The 18,998-nt window shown below is 37.8% G+C and overlaps 1 protein-coding gene across 3 annotated transcripts in view; it reads right to left on the bottom strand.

The window, feature by feature from the left end:
* The window catches only part of LOC306862811 (teneurin-2-like), a gene marked incomplete at its 5' end in the record, with an annotated part of 193,201 nt that overhangs the window by 32,803 nt on the left and 141,400 nt on the right, over positions 1 to 18,998 (bottom strand). For all 3 annotated transcript variants that reach the window (XM_079405818.1, XM_079405820.1, XM_079405819.1), the window contains 2 exons: positions 2,093 to 2,215; positions 15,371 to 15,609. In XM_079405818.1, coding sequence (XP_079261944.1) covers positions 2,093 to 2,215; positions 15,371 to 15,609 — 362 coding nt within the window. The remainder of the gene's footprint in view (positions 1 to 2,092; positions 2,216 to 15,370; positions 15,610 to 18,998) is intronic.

Raw genomic sequence — 18,998 nt, forward strand, 5'->3', positions numbered from 1 at the left:
CATTATGTTCATCCAGTATAAGACAGGAGTCCTTCCATTACCAATCCAGACTCACTGGAAAAACATGCCTGTTGTGACATTTTTGCACATTCATTCAAGTAATATTACACATTTTGCAACATTTTCAAAGTGAAATGTCCAGTGAGTGATGCTAAAAGCATGTTCAGTTTTATCTGCAACAGATTAATGTGAATGTGGCAAGGTTTTATTACATCTTGCGTTGTTGTACATATTACGGCAGTTTGGAAATGTAATGTCCGAACAGTGGCGCGAAATGCTTTTGAAATCGCATTTGAAAATATTGTACTACCTACAAACAAAACAAAAACATGAGATAAAAATGTTTTAGCTTGATTCTACACTTGTTTGATTCAGAATTGTGACTCATGTTTCACTGGACTCGCACAAACACGTACCAGGTGAGCTACCAAGCAAGTTTACAACATCAGAAAAGCCATACATATGCAGCTGGTGATGCAAATGTCAAAGTGTATAAGATAAGTGTTCATAACATAGAATTTTGCAAGGAAATGGAAACTGCGGTTTTGGAGGCACGTTTTTTTCCAATGAGCCTATGTTGTCCATTACACCCCAAAACAAATAGGATTGTGCATACACATTCTCCACAGTTAAACCTAGATTTGCACCTATGTGTTCTGTCTCATAAAGACCCACTCTTTTAGACCCATCTAAAGCGAGAAGAAGCTGTACTCTGTGTGAAAAACATCAATACCGGTACTCTCTAAAGGTCAGCGGCAGTCGTTATCATCTGAACGTGTTGACACTGATAATGATAAATCATTTGAGGTGAACGCACAACAAACGGGGAGACTCTTTTGTGCCGGAGCCACTGAGAGTTAGCCAGAGCTTTGAATCATTAACTAAAGTCCACTGAGCTCCAAAACGTCTAATTTAAATAACCCAGTTTATCAAAGGTTGTCGTTAGAAAAAGACACACTAGGGAAAGGGGAAAGGGAAGTGGTGTGTGGCCAAGTATGGTGACCCATACTTGGAATTTGTGCTCTGTATTTAACCCATCCAAGTGTATACACAGTAGTGAACATACACCTGGAGCAGAGGGCAGCCAAAGCTGTGGCGCCCGGAGAGCAGTTGGGGGTACGGTGCCTTGCTCAAGGGTCTCACCTCAGTCGTGGTATTGAGGGTGGAGAGAGTGTTGGTTATTCACTCCCCCACCTATAATCCTTGCCGGACCGGAGACTCGAACCCACGACCTTCAGGTTACAAGTTCAACACTCTATCCATTAGGCCACGACTGCCCACTAGACTGTGATTTTACACTAATGTATCTCTCAATATACAGTACAGGACAATCACTGGTTGGGCTCAGATGATTCTTACAAAGCCTCAGGCTGACAGAGACTAACATGTGTTATAACAAGCCAACAGTGAATAAATCTAGTCATCATTTCAAATAAATACATTAGCATTAATTTCTCATGCAGAACTGCAGAAGAACCACTGAAAAGAGCTGAAAACAATAAAAACCTGCAATCTCAACACATTTAACATATCGCTGAGTAAAATAAAATATCCAGGGAGAAAAAAATAGGTTAGACTACGTGAACATAGGCTATGATGTTATTATACAGTTATTACATAGTTATTGATAGGTTATTACTAAACTAAATATTTTATCAAAGAGTGAAAAAATATTTCACTACAGAAATGTAGGGTGGGACTTAGTGAACGAGAATAGTCTAGATGTAATTGCTTGCTTGTAATTGTTGTTAATAAGTCATTACATAGTTATTATATTAGAAATGTTTATTTTGCGATTGGTGAACTATTCAGCTAGAAAAATATGTAGAATGAGGCTTGAATTGCGATTTTTTAAAAATGTCATTAATATGTTATTACATAAAATAAATTACTGAATAATACCCCCCCCCCCCCACACACACACTAGAATAACATGTGCTTATGAATTGTGCATAATAAAATGATTGACAGGTGTAAACATAAGGCAGTTTGGGCTTCATGTCATCAGGGGGTTTGCATTTCATGTCATCAGGTCATTTGGATTTCATGTTGGTCGCATTTCAGGGTTTTGGCACAAGTCTTTTGCTTTTACCTCTGCCTCCGGAGGGCACTGTTGCCACGTCACCAATGCCAGGAATACTCATGCTGAGGCCAGTGTTCACTAGATGCCCTTCAGTAGGATTCAGTCGCCAGTTCAAGCCAAGCAGATTAAGAGCTGTGAGGGAGAGAAAGAGAGAATTAAAAAATAGAACATGACACTACATTACACCTCCCAACCACTTTATGTATACATGGATGACACGTCCTGACAGCCGAGAGCCTGCGACACCCATACAACTATAACTCTGGCTGACAGAGGAGACTTTAGCATACAAATACACTCATTATAGCCAATGACACTTTGACTACAGTCAGTGCTTTGTTTGGGCTCCGTGCCCAGACAGGTTTAGTTGGACCAAGTTTAATCCAAACTGCTACAGGAATACTAAACTTGCCGTAGATATGAATATGTCACCAGAAGTAGTGTTGTCAAAAGTACCGACCGCGATACCATTCGGTACTGATATTTAAAAAATGTCCATTTCCCATTAAGATTTGAGCGCTGACGTTTTTAAAATTTCAGTACCGAATGGTATCGTGGTCGGTACATTTGACAACACTAACCAGAAGCTAGTGGCACATAAGCAACACCATACGGTGTCAGGAAAGAAGTGACACTTATCTTGATATCGCAGAGCAAGGCGTGAGAGGACAAGAAAATTGTCTTGGAAAAATAAACTGAAGACAGTTTAAAGTTGGTGACAGATGCCAAATATTGTCAACACTTTCTTTCTTTTTGTATGTGTGCGCCAGAGAAAATTTTGGCTAGCCGCCCGCTTTTCTCCGCACCCCATATGTACTATAATCAGTGCTTCAGTGCTTCCAAGACTTTGCAGAGACTGATTAGCTCCAATGGAGATCACTCGATAGGCAATATTCAAATATGTCAAGTCGTGTTTAAGAAATATGATAATGATCAGAGAAAGTTAGTTTTGTGATGTGCTGGTGGAAATTACAAATGAGATGCCCCAAGGGAAAACAAGTGCAGCCATACACACACACACACACACACATTAAATCTTTCGGGAAAACGCTGACGTTTGCAGAATCAACCATAACACCTCATCTCCGCCCCCTAGTTCTTCTATCCCTCCCTCAATCTCATCCACACAAAATCAATGACAAGTCTTTCCCTACCTCCTTACTGTACATCTGAGGACACGTTATCACTCTCATGTAGAGGGGTCAAAAGAAAAAGCTGACTCCTTCAGGCTGTCAGCTGCTCTGATGTCATCTAGTCATTGTCCCACAAGCATTTTTCCTCATCTTATCTCTCTATACTCTAATCAGCCTTATCTCTCGCTTGTTCATTGTTCTTTTCACCTTACTCGTGTCCTCTATACCTCCTGCTTTCTCTTCGTCCATTTCATCGCAGCACTGGCCTCTTATGACCTGAGACATCTTGTCACACTAAGCAGTGCTGTGGAGAAACTCTCTAACATAATGTTTTATTCCTCTGCATGCTGTTGGTTGAATTCAAAGCTGAAATTTCAACATAAATGCAAATATTTTATTATATTTTAGTATTATTCTAGATGTTTTACAAGTGAACTTTTTTAGACAGTTTAAGCAGCAAGAAACAAAAGATAGAGATTCCATCTTAAAGTAAAAATAAAACGATTATTGGAATTCAGTATGTAATTCAATGTGTTACTTGCCATTTCTTTGTTATTGTTAGAAATTTACTAGCAATTTCTGAGTGACTTTTTTCAGTGAATTTGAAAGTAAATAAAAATAATAAAAGGTGACTTATCTCTCACAATATTGCAATGTGACTTTATATCTCAAACTATTACATTATATTCCGCAATGTGACTTCATATCTCACGACGTGACCTTGTGACTTCCATGTGAAACAGATGTATATTTTTCCCCCTTATAATAGAGAGTTGCATTCATGGCTCAGATGATCGGCCACAAAAATATGCTTCTAGAGTTGTTTTTAAGCAAGATTCCAGTGTCCAGGTCGTATATTTACAGGGCAGCAAGTACAGGTGAGCAACAGCCATTGAAATGAAATGAAAGGCTAATGGATTGCTCTCTTCACATTTATTAAACCTTTTTGAATTCAATCACAAAAGAAAAAAAATCACTCAACCTTTAAATATCACTGAATAGCATTTTAGCATCAGGTTTTCTTCTAGTGGAGCAAATATGGTCAACATAATGAGATTAAAGCATGGTTTCAATACAAAGTGTAGGATGAATTGCAAATTATTTTCACCATAGTGAGAAAACAAATATTAAAATCTGGATTTATGTTCAGATAAACCTCTTCAAATCTCTGACCCAATTAGTTTCAAAGGTATTAAAGAATATATTACAATGAATTCATGTAAGGTATGTCGCTACCACATGAATTTAAATATGTTCAGCTATTTCAACAGCATGTTTACAAGTTTTCATTTGCTGCAAATGTGTTAACAAGGCAACTATTTGTCAACAGAGGATATTCAATTAACAGTAACAACAGTAACCAAAGTAACTGTAGAATAAATAAATACAATTAAAATAATTAAAACATTAATTTACATACTGCAGGTTCATTCAGCATCCATCTGGAGAATAACACTCTGACAGCACAGGAAATATCTTGATATTTTTGGTCTTCTGTGGAAGAATGTGGTTATGGGTCAGGTAAGGGCTGCACACTGGTCTCTTGTCTGGCAGCATTAGCATTACCATTAGAGTCAGTTTGCACTTTTTTTCTAATCAAATCTGGGGGAGATCTTCAACAAACTCATTTTCGGTCTGCGCAATAACATTAATTATTAAGAGGAAATGTGTTAGATGTGAAATTCATGAGATGCTGCATCTCACTTTATGTAATCTCTATGTATAATTCACCTCTTCAAAGTGATGAATAATATTACCTACCTAAAGCATGGAGAGAGAAACAGGAAGAAGGAGAAAGAGTGAGAGAACAGACGGGGATACAGATGACAAAAGTATTCCCCTGTCTTCCATGAGTAAGTCTGGGTCTTCAGACTGGAGTTCTTCTCAGATCTAAAAGCACACTGAGAAAATGAAATCTATAACCGACATGAGCTGCAAAACTTATTTCACTGAGCTGTACCAGCTGAGTTGGTGCTGACAGCAGCATTGCAAAAGTGGAACTCTTTCTTCAGCAATCCATTTTGAAAATAGAACGGTAATGCATTTTTGGCCTAATGCTTATATGCGTCACATGTTCAGTTTAGGGTTAGAGTTGTGACTTTCAACTGACTTTAGTTTTTTTTTTTAATTAATTAATTGATCATTATTTTGAGATTGGTCAGTCAGAGTTGGTACTCTGCACTAATGATTCTGCAGGAAGACTGATATCCTTACATTATTGTACTCTTTACCAAAGAACACATATTTTATCATCCTAACCCAGAACTGCTTTTACACGATGTGTGTGGCGTTTTAAACCACTGGCGGTCCATGAGGGGCCTCTCGGAGATCTGGCGTGTGTTCAGTGTATGAAGGTGCTGCTGATGTGATCCATGAGAAGCACTGACCTCAAGGCACGGCCCTGAACATCAAGCCACGAGTAAGTCAGCTGATCTCCTTTGTGAGCTCACGCTTGCAGAATGACTGCAGAAGAGAGCTGACTCACCTCTGACAGCATGAAAGATGCTTGGAAATTGAGGACGACACTAAACAGATAGTGCTGTCAGCTTTATGAAACAGCTATACGTGGCCGTCGTGCTGCTGAGGTGCTCCGCGGAAAGTCTCTGGAGGCTTGACGACATGCGCGAAAGTCTGTTGGAGTGCATTACTGTATTATGATTTTGCTCTGCATAGAAGCCACATCAAATGGCTGTGGCTACACAGACAAATCAAGCGAGGTGTGCTTGAATGGTAATTATTGGTCAGGTGCACAAGAAGACACATGCTAATTGACATGATAGAGCAGTTGTCCGTTACCTGTCTTAAGGTCATTGCACACTGAGTCTGAAAATTTCATGCAAAATTTTTGCACGTTAAAAAATAAATACAACCTCATGTTATGTCAATCATGTTTACACAATGCCTCCGAAATCTTCATCCGTCATAAAAAATTTGGATCGGTTTAGTTTTTTCAGTTTTTTTCAAGCATTTCTAGAGGTGTTTTGACAGTTCAGAGCCACCGTACAAGCGAGCGAAAATCCAGAATGGTGACTGTCAAGTTGATCTATTTCGTCTCGCAGCACAAAGCACTGTAAAGACCCTTGCACACAGAGTTCACAGAAATTGGTGGTCTTCTTTTTAATATGTGGCTGAACTACTGCTAGCAAAACATCAAACTGAGCCACTGGCATCCTGAAGTAAACTTTGAATCGCCCGTGATAATCCCGCTGCTCCTTAATAAGGAGAGGGAACTCTTCCTCCTCTCTATATCTCAGGATTGGATGGACCCAATATGTCCTTTCTTTTTTTAAGAAGTGAAAGGACAACAAAATCATCCTCAATGCTTGAAGACTCATACTGTTTTGCAAATTTTTTCGCAATGGATTAATTAATACACATCGGACTCAGTGTGCAAGGTTTCTGTGCGTGATGAATTTTTAGGATAACGAATACGAAAAAAATTTCGGACTCAGTGTGCAGAGACCTTTACTCTTATGTGAAGGAAGGCTTTTAGAGCTCTATTCTGGAATAACTTTTCTCTTCATTCAGGACTAAGTTACTGTGAAATGTGTACTGAATAGTTTTGAAAAGGCATGATTTTTTTCAGTGTAATTAAAATGAAAAATAAATCATAAAACACAATAAAAAGGTGACTTTATTTTACAATACTGCAGTGTGACGTCATATTTCATTTAACTTTTTTTGCAATGTGTAATAACATTAAAATAGGAAAATGACACAGGTAGAGACTTTAAAAATCTTTTTCACTTGCTCTTCAGGGTTAAAACAACAGGGGGGAAAATATGTGTCCCTGAATTATCAAAGTTGACAGTACATGGTATTTTGTTTTTTAACCTTGATGAGGACGAATGTGCAGGACATCTGAAAAGTAAATGTCAAACATAAAAAAATGAAGGAAATAGACTCTGGAAGGCACTATTGCTGTGCAAAAAGAACAAGCATAACAAACAAACAAACAAATTCTATATTGCACTTAAAGACCATAACTGTCTGTCTCTATCAACAGTACTGTTCCACCCCCAAACCCTGTGCATGATGTCACAATTTGTGGGTGGGGCTTCATATAATGGTTTTGGGAGACACCAGGATTTGTGGTCCACCAATGGTTCAGAAAGTCAAAAACACACTTGTCCAATTTGCACAGCCAGCAAAACCAGTTACAGCTATTGTGTTGCCACCCTTTGGAACACGACTCACTGCCAAACGCTTCATATCAGAAACTACTGATATTTGCCCACTGTTCCATTATTTATTAGGCCTTGTGTAGTTATACCCACGAGGAATATGTATGGATGAAACAGGCTGCTCCCTATGGGCACCATTCCAGCAAAAAGCAAATAAATTGCACAATCAGAAGCCACTTTGAAGTCAAGCTACAATGGCTGGTAGGACCAGAAGACAGTGAGATGGTCAGCGAACCCAATGAGAGGAAAACTCACCAGAGGGTAAGAACCCCCAGAGCTTCATCGTTCCCTCTCTTTGTCTGAGAACAGTTGCTACCTGAATGAGCTGTGTGAATGAAAACAGTCATGCAAGTGTTTCCCAGTGGAGCTCACGTGCACGCACACACACACACAGTTGTACCTCAATCAACGTGATGCAACTCATCCTCACTTCACAGCAATCTTCACCTGATGTTACAGAAGGCTTGTTTAATGTCTACACAAGGGCTGCACAATTAATCAAAATACAATCAAAGTCAAACTGTAGGCTAGTGCAGTTTAATTAAATAAATCTATAGCCTGCAAGCACTGTGTGCTTTAAAGAGAAAAGACAGCATTCTATCTGTCTGTTGTGTATTACACACTACAAACATATATGGAGCTCATGGTCTCTTTTTATGAAATCAACACACAAGTGGTTTGTTTGCAAAAGGAATAAAAAGTCTGGGACTCAACCAAAGAAATGTAACATGAACGTAAACAAAGAAACCAATATAAATATGATATAAAATAAACTTGTGAAATAATAAAAATCTCTAGTATTCAATAATAATAATAATAAACGTATATAAAAATGTATGATTATGTTTATTATTTTACAAGTGTTTTGTTAGGGTTTCAATCAAAGTGGTGTGGCTTGAAAGTAAAGAATATTTCACAATATTCAATAATAATAACAATAACTATTATTATCTTGTGACAGTATGCTTTTGTGTTGGGCTTTTGTATCGGCGTCAAATATTATTGCTTATAAAGACAGTTTTTATTTGTGGCAATACTGTGTTAATAATAATAATATAAAAAATACAATATTCACTTCGGGTTATGAATAAATAGCAGTCTAAGAGAAATTGTAACTAAAAGTTGGGCTTGTTTAATTGGAGGGGTATATTCGCAGGTGGTATGAATGCAAATAAACTTTCCTTAGTTTTTGCACCCCTGAGACAATTTCTATAATTGTATTACTGCAAAATTATTACAATATGTCTTGTGACCAGTTTATGTGGTCCTACTCTGCCTATCTAAAAACTTTCTAACTGACCAAGAAAGAGGAATGCAAAAGCAAAAAAACACTCCTGTCTTGCATATCACCTTCAAAAGCAGGCAGGCAGACACACACACACACACACACACACACACACACACACAATCAGCCTCTCGTTGAAGGTGAAACTGTTGTTTTCATTGCTGCTGATCTCCTTGGAGTGTGTGTGTGTGTGTGTGTGTGTGGCTTTGATGTGTGTTTTGATTCGAGTTGCATGAGTCCTGCTGCTATGAATATAAATGAAAGGCTACAGTGAACCGCCGCACCCCGAGGACCAGCTCCATCTAATTACATCAGCTCACTCAGTCTTGACTGTTGACCAAAAAACTCTCAAAGCACCCTGGGAAAACTTCCAATCCCTAGATAAAACTCATCCCAAAATGCCACACAAACACATATGTGCTCCAAAAAAATAAATAAATAAATAAAAAATAAAAATCAAGGATATTGCTTCAGGCATGCAAGGTCTCTGAGTTTAACACACACACACACACACACACACACCTCCCTGAACCTCCTGCGTGGGCATGACGAGATGGATCCAATCTATTCCACTCGGCTTGTCAAATACCCAGAGCACAACAATCACTCCCCAAGGTATAAACGCACACACATGTGCAAGAAAATTCACCTCTTCTCCCTCTCTCAGTCCTATGCACCAGCAGAAAGCCTGATGCTTTGACTGACAGCATTTTTTATCGCAGCTATAGAGTGACGATGGGGATCCCACGATCTCTGTCCCGCGATCTGAGCATATATGCACGCAAAGCTCTAATCAAACTATTTGGCTTTCCTGTCACTTTAATATTAAGCAGATGTCAGAAAAACACGGAATAAAGGGGAAAGTAAATATAAAAGTGAAAGTAAAAAATGAAAAGTGTCATTTTAATCAGCTTCAGGCATGTACGCTGGAGTGTGTCAGTTTGAGTCAGGCAAACGGTGCGAGGTTGCGAGTTAGAGATTGGCTGGCGAACATATTATCTCCACGAGACCGAGATGACCGAACACCTGAGAAAAGATGATGCCAACCTCTCAGAGGACCTCAGAGGATGCCAAAGCTCAGACAACATACAGAATTACCAAATTTTGCCATAAGTTAAATATATTAAGATTCTGCAATATATAAATATATTGTGGAAACATAATTTCCTATAGAGCTGCTTTCCAATGATTTATATCGCAAAAAGCGCTATACAAATAAACTTGACAGAATCTCCAACATCTCGGGGTGTGTAGGTGTGTGACTGATTGTTGTGTTTGCATGCCCGTATGGGCAGAAGAGCACGCCACGAGGCTGCCAGGGTGCGTGTGAGGACAAATATAAAATGGGCAGGTGACAGTAAAAGTCCCTGCTGACAGAGAGCGCTGGTAAGTGGACACATGATGACTCATTCTGACTGACATACAGCATGTTACCATAGACCTGACAGAGACTTGACCTGTTTCCATAAACAAGTCGCTGTCTCATTGGCAAGAGCTGGAATGGTGAGTCATTACACTTCCTGCTAACGTTGCACTGCAACTGAATAGATGATAAACAGTCAACATGAAATCAAAGCAAATACTTTATTAATTCACAATTTGGATGTACATGATTCATCCGCAGACAAGGGAATCTTTAGGCTCCTCAATTGAGAGAATCACAATTCTGAAATGATTCTCAAAGCATCTAAATTATTCAGCAATAGCATAGGGGCATAGTTTTTACTGACTTAAAAACTACACTAAAATATGATTTTGGTATATACAGTGTTGGGAAGGTTACTTTGCAAATGTAATAGGTTACAGACTACAAGCTACCCTATTTAATATGTAATAAGTAGTATAACTATTTCAAATATTTTATTAATGCAACTAATTACATTTGATTACTTTTCTAAATTTCTAACGAATGTTTTCAACTGTTAGTCATTTGAACCAGGAACCAGGCAGGGTTAACCTTACAGTAGGACTCAACACTGATTTCTGTCAGACTTTCAAAATCCTTCATCACTTGAATTAAGATAAACAAAATTAAACCGCACCAGTTGCACCACCCAAAAGACAGCCCTGTTAATAGTTATGATGCTGTTTTTGAAATAAAATGTTTGCATAGCTATGACAGAAAACACTGGCATCTAACAAAATCTGGGAAAAACAGTTAATCTTAAAAACTAAAGCATAAACAAACACGGATAGGAAATGAAACAGTCAAATAAGCAGCATGTGTCATATTCTGTCTCCTAAACTCCTGAAACATTGGTCTCATATTTTAAAGCAATCAATGCAATTTGGGAAAGAAATTAATTAAATCTGTATGCATGTGAAAATATTTAGATGTAACCCCTTTTTTAACCATTAACATTCTCATAAATAACTAATTTAATTACACCTTTTTTTCTCAGTAACTGTAACTGATTACAGTTATACTGTATTTTGTAATTAAATTATGTAATTCCATTACATGTAAGTTACACTTTAACTGTCTCTCTCTCTCTCTCTCTCTCTCTCGCTCCAGGTTAAACCATTTATTTATGGTATTAAGAAGTCTCTTTGGTTGTTTTAATGAAACATTTTCAATGTAAATTTTTGTATTGGGTGCTAAGTATGTGAAGAAGAAACGTTATGATTGTCAATGACTGAATTTTATCTTGGGTCAAGCTAAATTAGCTGTTTATACAAGTAGAAAAAACAAGATTGAGCAGAAGTCTGGGCAAGATGTTGTTACTTTGTTCTCAAGTCTTGTAAAGGCTAGAGTTTTGATTGATTTGAATTTTTATAAGTTATTGAATGATCTTCTTTCTTTTGAGCTGAGATGGTGTAGCAAAGAAGCATTGTGCTCTGTTTTTGAAGATTAATTGTTTTTTACACACATTCTGTGATTTTTATATATAATGTGATTTATATTTTGTTTTATTGTCTATTTGTAATAAATAGCTATTCAAATTCAAAAATTCTCTCTCTCTCTCTCTCTCTCTCTCTCTCTATATATATATATGACAAACAGAAACCGAATAGCTGGGTACATTACGTTAGACTCACAGACATAGTTTTTTTTCTTTGGATGGACAAGCCAGTGATCAATTTTCAAGGGTGTAATATATTATGTCAATGAAAATACATATTTTGGTCCCACTTTATATTATTATTTAACTACATTGTAAAAAAATATAAAAAAAATTCTGGTAATTTTCTCCCAGGACATTATCCATTAATTTTACGGACATTTCCGTTAACCATAAAACACAAACACAAGTGCAAAATTCAAAATACAGGTTAAACACCTGTAAAAATCCACACAGAAAATTCCTTTTTTACAGTGTACTGTCTATTTATGGCACATAAATAATGGCAAATAAAGAGTAAATAAACAAATTAATTAATTAAGATAATTATTGTAGATTTACACATGTAATTACAGAAGTAATTACAGATGTAATTACATGCATGTTTTCTTTAAAGGAAGAACAATGCTTTTTTTCACAGCAGTTGCACTGTATGAAATTATTAATGTCAATGTTATTACATAGTGGTTAAAAACACAATGAAAAGAGGGTGCTTTATTTTCTTTAAATGTAGAAATCATGATGCAGAATGGTTGGCCCGTTGTAAAAAGTGTATTCAGCCTTTCTTGGTCTTGGCTATTAAACTTCAAGTCTGATATATGCACAAAAGTAGCAATAATTATAATTCAGATTAATTGTAGTGGATAAAATCATTCAATAAAGAATTGTGAATCATTGGCATATCTGCATTAGCCAATACTGACATTGTAAATCCAAACAAATCAGATGAATAAATTCATGTCTCACCTGCATAATTTCCCTTTGAACATTTATTTTTACTAAAAAGACATGTTATATGGAACAGAAAGGCATTGTGAATGTCATTTCATATTGTCGTTAAGTTTGTCTAATGAAGCGGTCGAATCCCTCACTGTCTCCTGAGGGATTCAGGTCATCTAGACTGCGGCTCTCACTCTTCATTACAACTGATGTTCGTATGCACAGAACGCTACACACTCAGCTATCCGCTGCATCTACGTTTGCGTGGAGGCGGTGGGGGGCAGAATACTTCACTTAGCCTTTAGACAGCCATCATTTATCTCCCCTTCTTTCATCTGCTTCTTTCATCATCTTTCAGCAATTAGTCCAGATTAGTCACAGTGGCCTTATGGCAGCCAGCCGCATCCGCTGAGCCCCGTATTGCACCCCCACCTTCCTACTTCCTCCAACATCAGGACCGCAACACCTGTCTCCTAGCAACTTGCATCCAGATCTCAGGCAAGGGATGCTGCCTCTGACACAAGAATGACAAGACAAACATTCTCTGGATCAGCCATCCAAGAGCTTGAAGATGTAATGATGCCTCGGGTGAGCAGTGGACAATGCTGGATTTTAATGGGAGCGCACTTGGAATTCTGGGACTGGAATTCTATTATTCTATTAATAATGCAAATGTGTTTTGAAGCTAGTTCATATTACTGCCACAGACAAAAATGAAAGTAACAACTCTTTGCTAGCTGGTCAACATATGAAGGTTCGAAATAAATAAAAGTTCAAATATTTTTAAAAAATGTAGCATCAAACACATGCCAGAATCTTAGAAATGTATTCATATAAGGTTCATATGATTTGGAAAATATTTTATAATATTTTCAATAAAAAAAATTAGGTAACACTTTAGTGTAAGGACCAATTCTCACCATTAACTAGTTGCTTATTAGCATGTCTATTATTAACATACTGGCTGTTTATTAGCACTTATAAAGCACATATTCTGCATGACCATATTCTACATCCCTAATCCTAACCAATACCTAAATTTAACAACTACTTTACTAACTATTAATAAGCAGAAAATTAGTAGTTTATTGAGGCAAAAGTCGTAGTAAATGGTTTGTTATTAGTGCACCATAAGGAAAACAATACACACTACTATGTGGCATACGCTATAGACCAGAAGAACTGCAGCTTTCAGTCCGAGTGTGCATTCAAATACAAAGTGTTGTGTGAAGTCTGGTGGAAACTTTTCAAGAACCTGTGCGATTCAAGCAATGAACAGTGTTGCTCAGTGGGTGGTTACAGCTCAGTGGACCAGCCACACATATGCATTAAGAGTCCTATTGTACCGGCAAAAAGTCCCTGAGGTTTTGGAATAGTTTACAGAACACTTTACAGGCCACTGCGCACAAGACACACACAAATACACTCTCATTTAAAAACACACATCAAAAGTACCTTGAGCATATATTTTAGAGTGCGTATATGTATGTATATTTATAAATGTCTGACGGTACTGAGGCAAAAACTGACTCGGAAATGTGCACAAAAACTAAAAATAAGGCAGAAGCCAAGTATGCTTGCAAAATAAACAAAGAAAAACAAATGAGATATTGAAATTGTAAATGTGCGGATTATTCAAGCAGAAAAGACAGAGCGTTGTTTTCTTCACTGCTTTGTAAAGGTGCAACTCTCTCGCAGACTGGCGCAGACTCAAGGTGCTTGGTGACATTTATCGTCGTTTCTGGAAGGGATCCGACTCTCATTGGACTCTACACGCAGTCTCTTTTGCCTTTCCTCACTATTCAAATGCAACACTCAGCCACAAAAATACACTAAAACGTGTTTTTATTTGGTCTTTTTTTCACTTGAGGATGTATCAGAACAACTTTACAACTTTTAGCTTCTCAGTTACTAAGAACTTAACCTAAATCTTTTTTTTTTTTTAAAAGAGAGGAACTTTAGATTTAAGCAACACTCCCTGCAGAGAGGTGCCTTGATAAGACCAAACCCTCCTTGCCAAATACATCCGAATCACAGCTCATATCAAACAGCAGATGAATCACATGTTGCCGTCTGAAGTAAACGTCCACACGCTGAGGCTCCTTCCGCCCCTCTACGTGGGTATTTGCTTTGCTGCAATTGTACCACAACAATAACACACATCACTGGTTTATCAAAGATGCTTTGAAGCGCTTCGTTCTTCGTGATAAATGTCATTCTTCTGAGTGAGTCATCTCAGGATCATTCTTTGAGCTTTGAAAGGCCATGGTGTGCTAGAGGACACTGAGCACTGCCCGGCAAACCCTCTGCTAACTACGCTAACTCGTGCTCATGACATTTAAGGAGTGTCTAATTAAATTAATTGATTTATCATGCCGTGCTTGCTGACTTATTGTTTAGACAGCAATAAATGACCCATCAAGGATCCATGAATTCAGTTCAGGACCTAATTATGCATGATTGAATTGTAAAATGTGAATTAAATATCAGTTTGCATCATGATAAATTGCTTAAAAAGTTACTTTTATGCAAAGAAAGTTTCTTTTTTTCCACAAGCATGAAGCATCAGGCTGTGGTTCATATAACAAAATATTAAAGACTTGCCTCAGCTGTGTATGCTGAATTTTTCTGCCACTGATCACAACTGAATCAAACACTCAGCAAAACAAATTCAATGCCAGATTGCAATTCATTTGAATTAGTGCTATCAAATGATAATGATGACAAATGATGTTTACATAATATATGTGTGTGTATTGTGTATATTTATTATGTATATATGTATAAATACACATATACAGCATATATTTTGAAAATATTTACATGTATTTACATGTATATATTTATATTCATATAATTTATATCATATATAAATATACTTCATATATAAACGTACAACATACCTATGACATAGCACAGCAGGATGGCCAGCAGCACAGCGGCTGCGATCGCAGACACAGCAGCACATTTCCAGCTGCAGTACTTGGAGGGCTTCTTCAGCTTGAAGGAGCTCCTGGAGAATGTGTTTCTGGGTAAGAGCCGGGGTGGTGGGGAGTAGACGGTACCACCGGTCAAGGGATAACCTGGTGAAGAGCTGCTGAACAGAGGAGTGCTCCCCGACGGCGTCTTGAAAAGAAAGTGCCTACAAGAAGAAAGAAAAAAGAAAGATAACACAGCACTTGTCAGAACCTTTTTAACCAACAGAAGAAAAATCTTTTTCTTATCTTACTTCTAGACTAAATGTTCTGAAAATTGTCAATATGCCCACGGCTTTACTGGACTTTGATAAATCTCATCAAAATCTTCTTTAATGAGCTGAATGACTAATAAAAGCCTGTTTAAGCTTATTTAATGGCTAACTCTGGGGAGTAGGTTATTTGTTTCATTCACATTTTCCAGAAGCTCATGTTATTCATTTTGTTCTCATGCTGTAGTTTTTCTAACAACCAGTTCAATTTGTACAATAATGGCTTTAAATGAGGCTCATTTAACACAACTCTGGTCATTTAAAAAGTATTAGGCATTAGACTACTACTTTGTGTACCAGCAGTGAAGACTGAATGCATCATAAAGACAACTCCAATCGAATGATCAGCAGAGAGAATTGATTTTTGTTGTTGTTAAATCCCTGTGCTCAGTAGGATACTGAATAACAGTTCTAAGCACCTTGGACTGCATCAAACCTTTATAATTCAAAAGATCATCACCATCAGACATGGTGATGATAAAGTGCCCAGTTTGCTATGACGTGGAGGGCAATGTTATTGCAAATAATGCATAACATTGGAGTCAAAGGTGGGCTAAAAGGGGGAACGTGTGTGTGTGTTTGCTGATGGAGGCAGATGGGAAGGGGATGAAAGCAGACGACAGTTGACCAGGAAGCTTTGATGAGCACTAGGTTTGGCTCAGGCTGAGGTCCTATGCTAAACCAGCCTCAGATCTTTGTCCATGTGTCTTGTTCAGGACAGGCGGTCCACTCTGACTCCAACAGGCCTCTCTGTCGCCCCCCTGCTAGGCATCCAACTGCTCCCTACTGCCCACAGCCAGAACAACCCATGAGCACTGGCCAGAAACTCAACTACAAATCTAAAGCTAGAAATAACATCTAACACCATCTACTCACCTTCTGTCAGTGAGTCTTAGTCACCCCAGTCACCGCAGTCATCAGCCACCACTTACCCACGATCTCAGTCACCTGTGTTCTAATCACCCGCACCTGCCGAACTCTAATCAAGCCATCTACAAAACCCCACTCCACTCACTCACTGATCGTCCGGTCTACCGTTCACTACAGGAACCAAACCAGACCCTACCGACTAACCTTTGTGCCTTCGCCCAGATATTCCGACGTTTCTCCACCGCTCCCTAGATAACCCCTTTTGCCTGCTATTCCTTCCCTGGCATCGGCTAGACTGCCAACCGGCCCTCATTCCCCGACTCTGCTCTCACGTAACCCCTGGACTCTCACTTCTGTTATCATTAATAAAGTCACTTGTTACCCTACTCCTCTGTGTCTCCTAGCCTGTGTCCTGACACAAGTTTTTTCAATGTTTTTGAAGTCTCCTACGCTCACCAAGTGTGCATTATTTAATGAAACATACAGAATTGTATTGATATAAATAGTTTCACATGTTTTAAAGTGTAATTTATTTGTATGATGCAAAGCTGACTTTTTTAGTAGCCAGTGACACATGATTCCTCAGAAATGCTGATTTTATGCTCAACTAACGTGTCAAGTCAAGTCGAGCTTTATTGTCATTCCGCTACATGTGGGGACATACAGTGGAACGAAATGTTGTGCCTCGCAACACCACGGTGCTACATAAATACAGACATACAACAATGAGGGGGGAAAACAAACAAAAAAAACACTATAAACCTATATACACAACTAACCTACTGACAGATTTAACTATAAGTATACTATATATAGGTATTTACCCTATACAAACTAAAAGAATAAAGGATAAAAAATACAAACTATACAAATGCTTCACAAATACTGTACATGTGCAAAGAGAGACATTTTGAGTCAAGCAGCTGGTTGGGGAACAGTGCAGGATGATTTGTAGTGCATGAGCATGTAAACATACATATATTGCTGAGTGAACCACTATGAAAGTGGTTTATTATTACTATGTTGAAAACACTTGTGCTGCTTAATATTTTTGTACCGTGATTCCATTTTTCAAGATTCTTTGATAAACAGAAAATCAAAAATAACTGCATTTATTTGGAATGGAATTTTTTCTAAATGTCTTTCCTGTCTCTTTTGATCAGTTGAATGTGTCCTTGCTGAATAAAAGTATATAGCTAAATAAAAGCATTGGAGTGGCAAGTGTTAATTTGCAAAAAAAAATAAAAATGTCTTGACCCCAAACTTTGGAATAGTAGTGTAAAAAACTGTACTTTTCCATGGAACCCAAAGGTTTAAGAATTTGTTTTCTATATAAGGAAGGAATAAATTAATTGGCTGTCATGCATAGCCCACTATGAAAGTGGTCAATGTGACTTATTCATTTTATTCACAAATTAATATATTAATGGCACTGGTTTTTGCATGTCACATGACCTGACAGTTGTGATGTGGAAGTGTAAATGAGATTTGACAGATTTTGATTGAATAACAATTTAAATTTCTCACATAAATCTATTGTATGGATTCCGAAGATTGTTATCTTTGCATTTTTTATTTTATTTTTTGAGCTTGTCAGGCCCTGGTCACTGTATTCTTTATATGTATGGAAAAAAAGCAGCTTTTGAACTGCTCTTCTGAACTTCTCCTTTTCAGTTCCAGAGAAGAAAGAAAGTCATATGAGTTAGGAAAGACATGAGGGTGAGAAAAAAAGGATTGCATTTTCATTTTAGTTTGAATTGTTCTCTTTTCTGCGTTTGGTTCCTGCTGCTCATTTCAGTGCTGGAAAGACGTAACAGGTGGTGAAATGGCACTGTCAGGTTCCTGCACAGCTGTGGGTCAAATTCACAGCAGAATAAGTGGGTGAGTTTGAACTGTGCTTTTCATACGAGCTGGATGAGAGCAGTGAAGTGGGTAGAGAGAAAATCTGTCATTCCCTACTCCGCTGCCTTTATTTTGTGCGTGTGGACTTGCACTAAACAGTGCAATCTTGCTGTGCAGTCACGGTCATCTGTGGACAAGCTCTGGCTCAAGGTAACTCATTCAAGCCTTTACCATTCGTCTGAAAGCAGGCAGACAATCTTTTTTTTCCATTCTAGCTTAATAACACACAGCATAGAATATGAAACATTGTCCTTCCATAACAGGGACTTGCTATGTGTCATCATAATAGTATACAAGAAGAAAATCTAAAAATAAATAATGCAGTTCAAAATCTATATTTAAAGAGCAGATAATATCCGGGAAATGCTTTGAAGTCCAAATATATTTCATCATATGGCTTGACAGACGTGTTAGATAAATCAACTTAAGAGAAGCGTTAAAGCCAGACATCGGGGCCATGTGAATAATCGACCCTCTAGGCCAAATTGCATTACACTGAAGAGGAGAGATGT

This window comes from Barbus barbus (genome assembly GCF_936440315.1).
Source record: "Barbus barbus genome assembly, chromosome: 43".
Classification (NCBI taxonomy): Eukaryota; Metazoa; Chordata; class Actinopteri; order Cypriniformes; family Cyprinidae; genus Barbus; species Barbus barbus.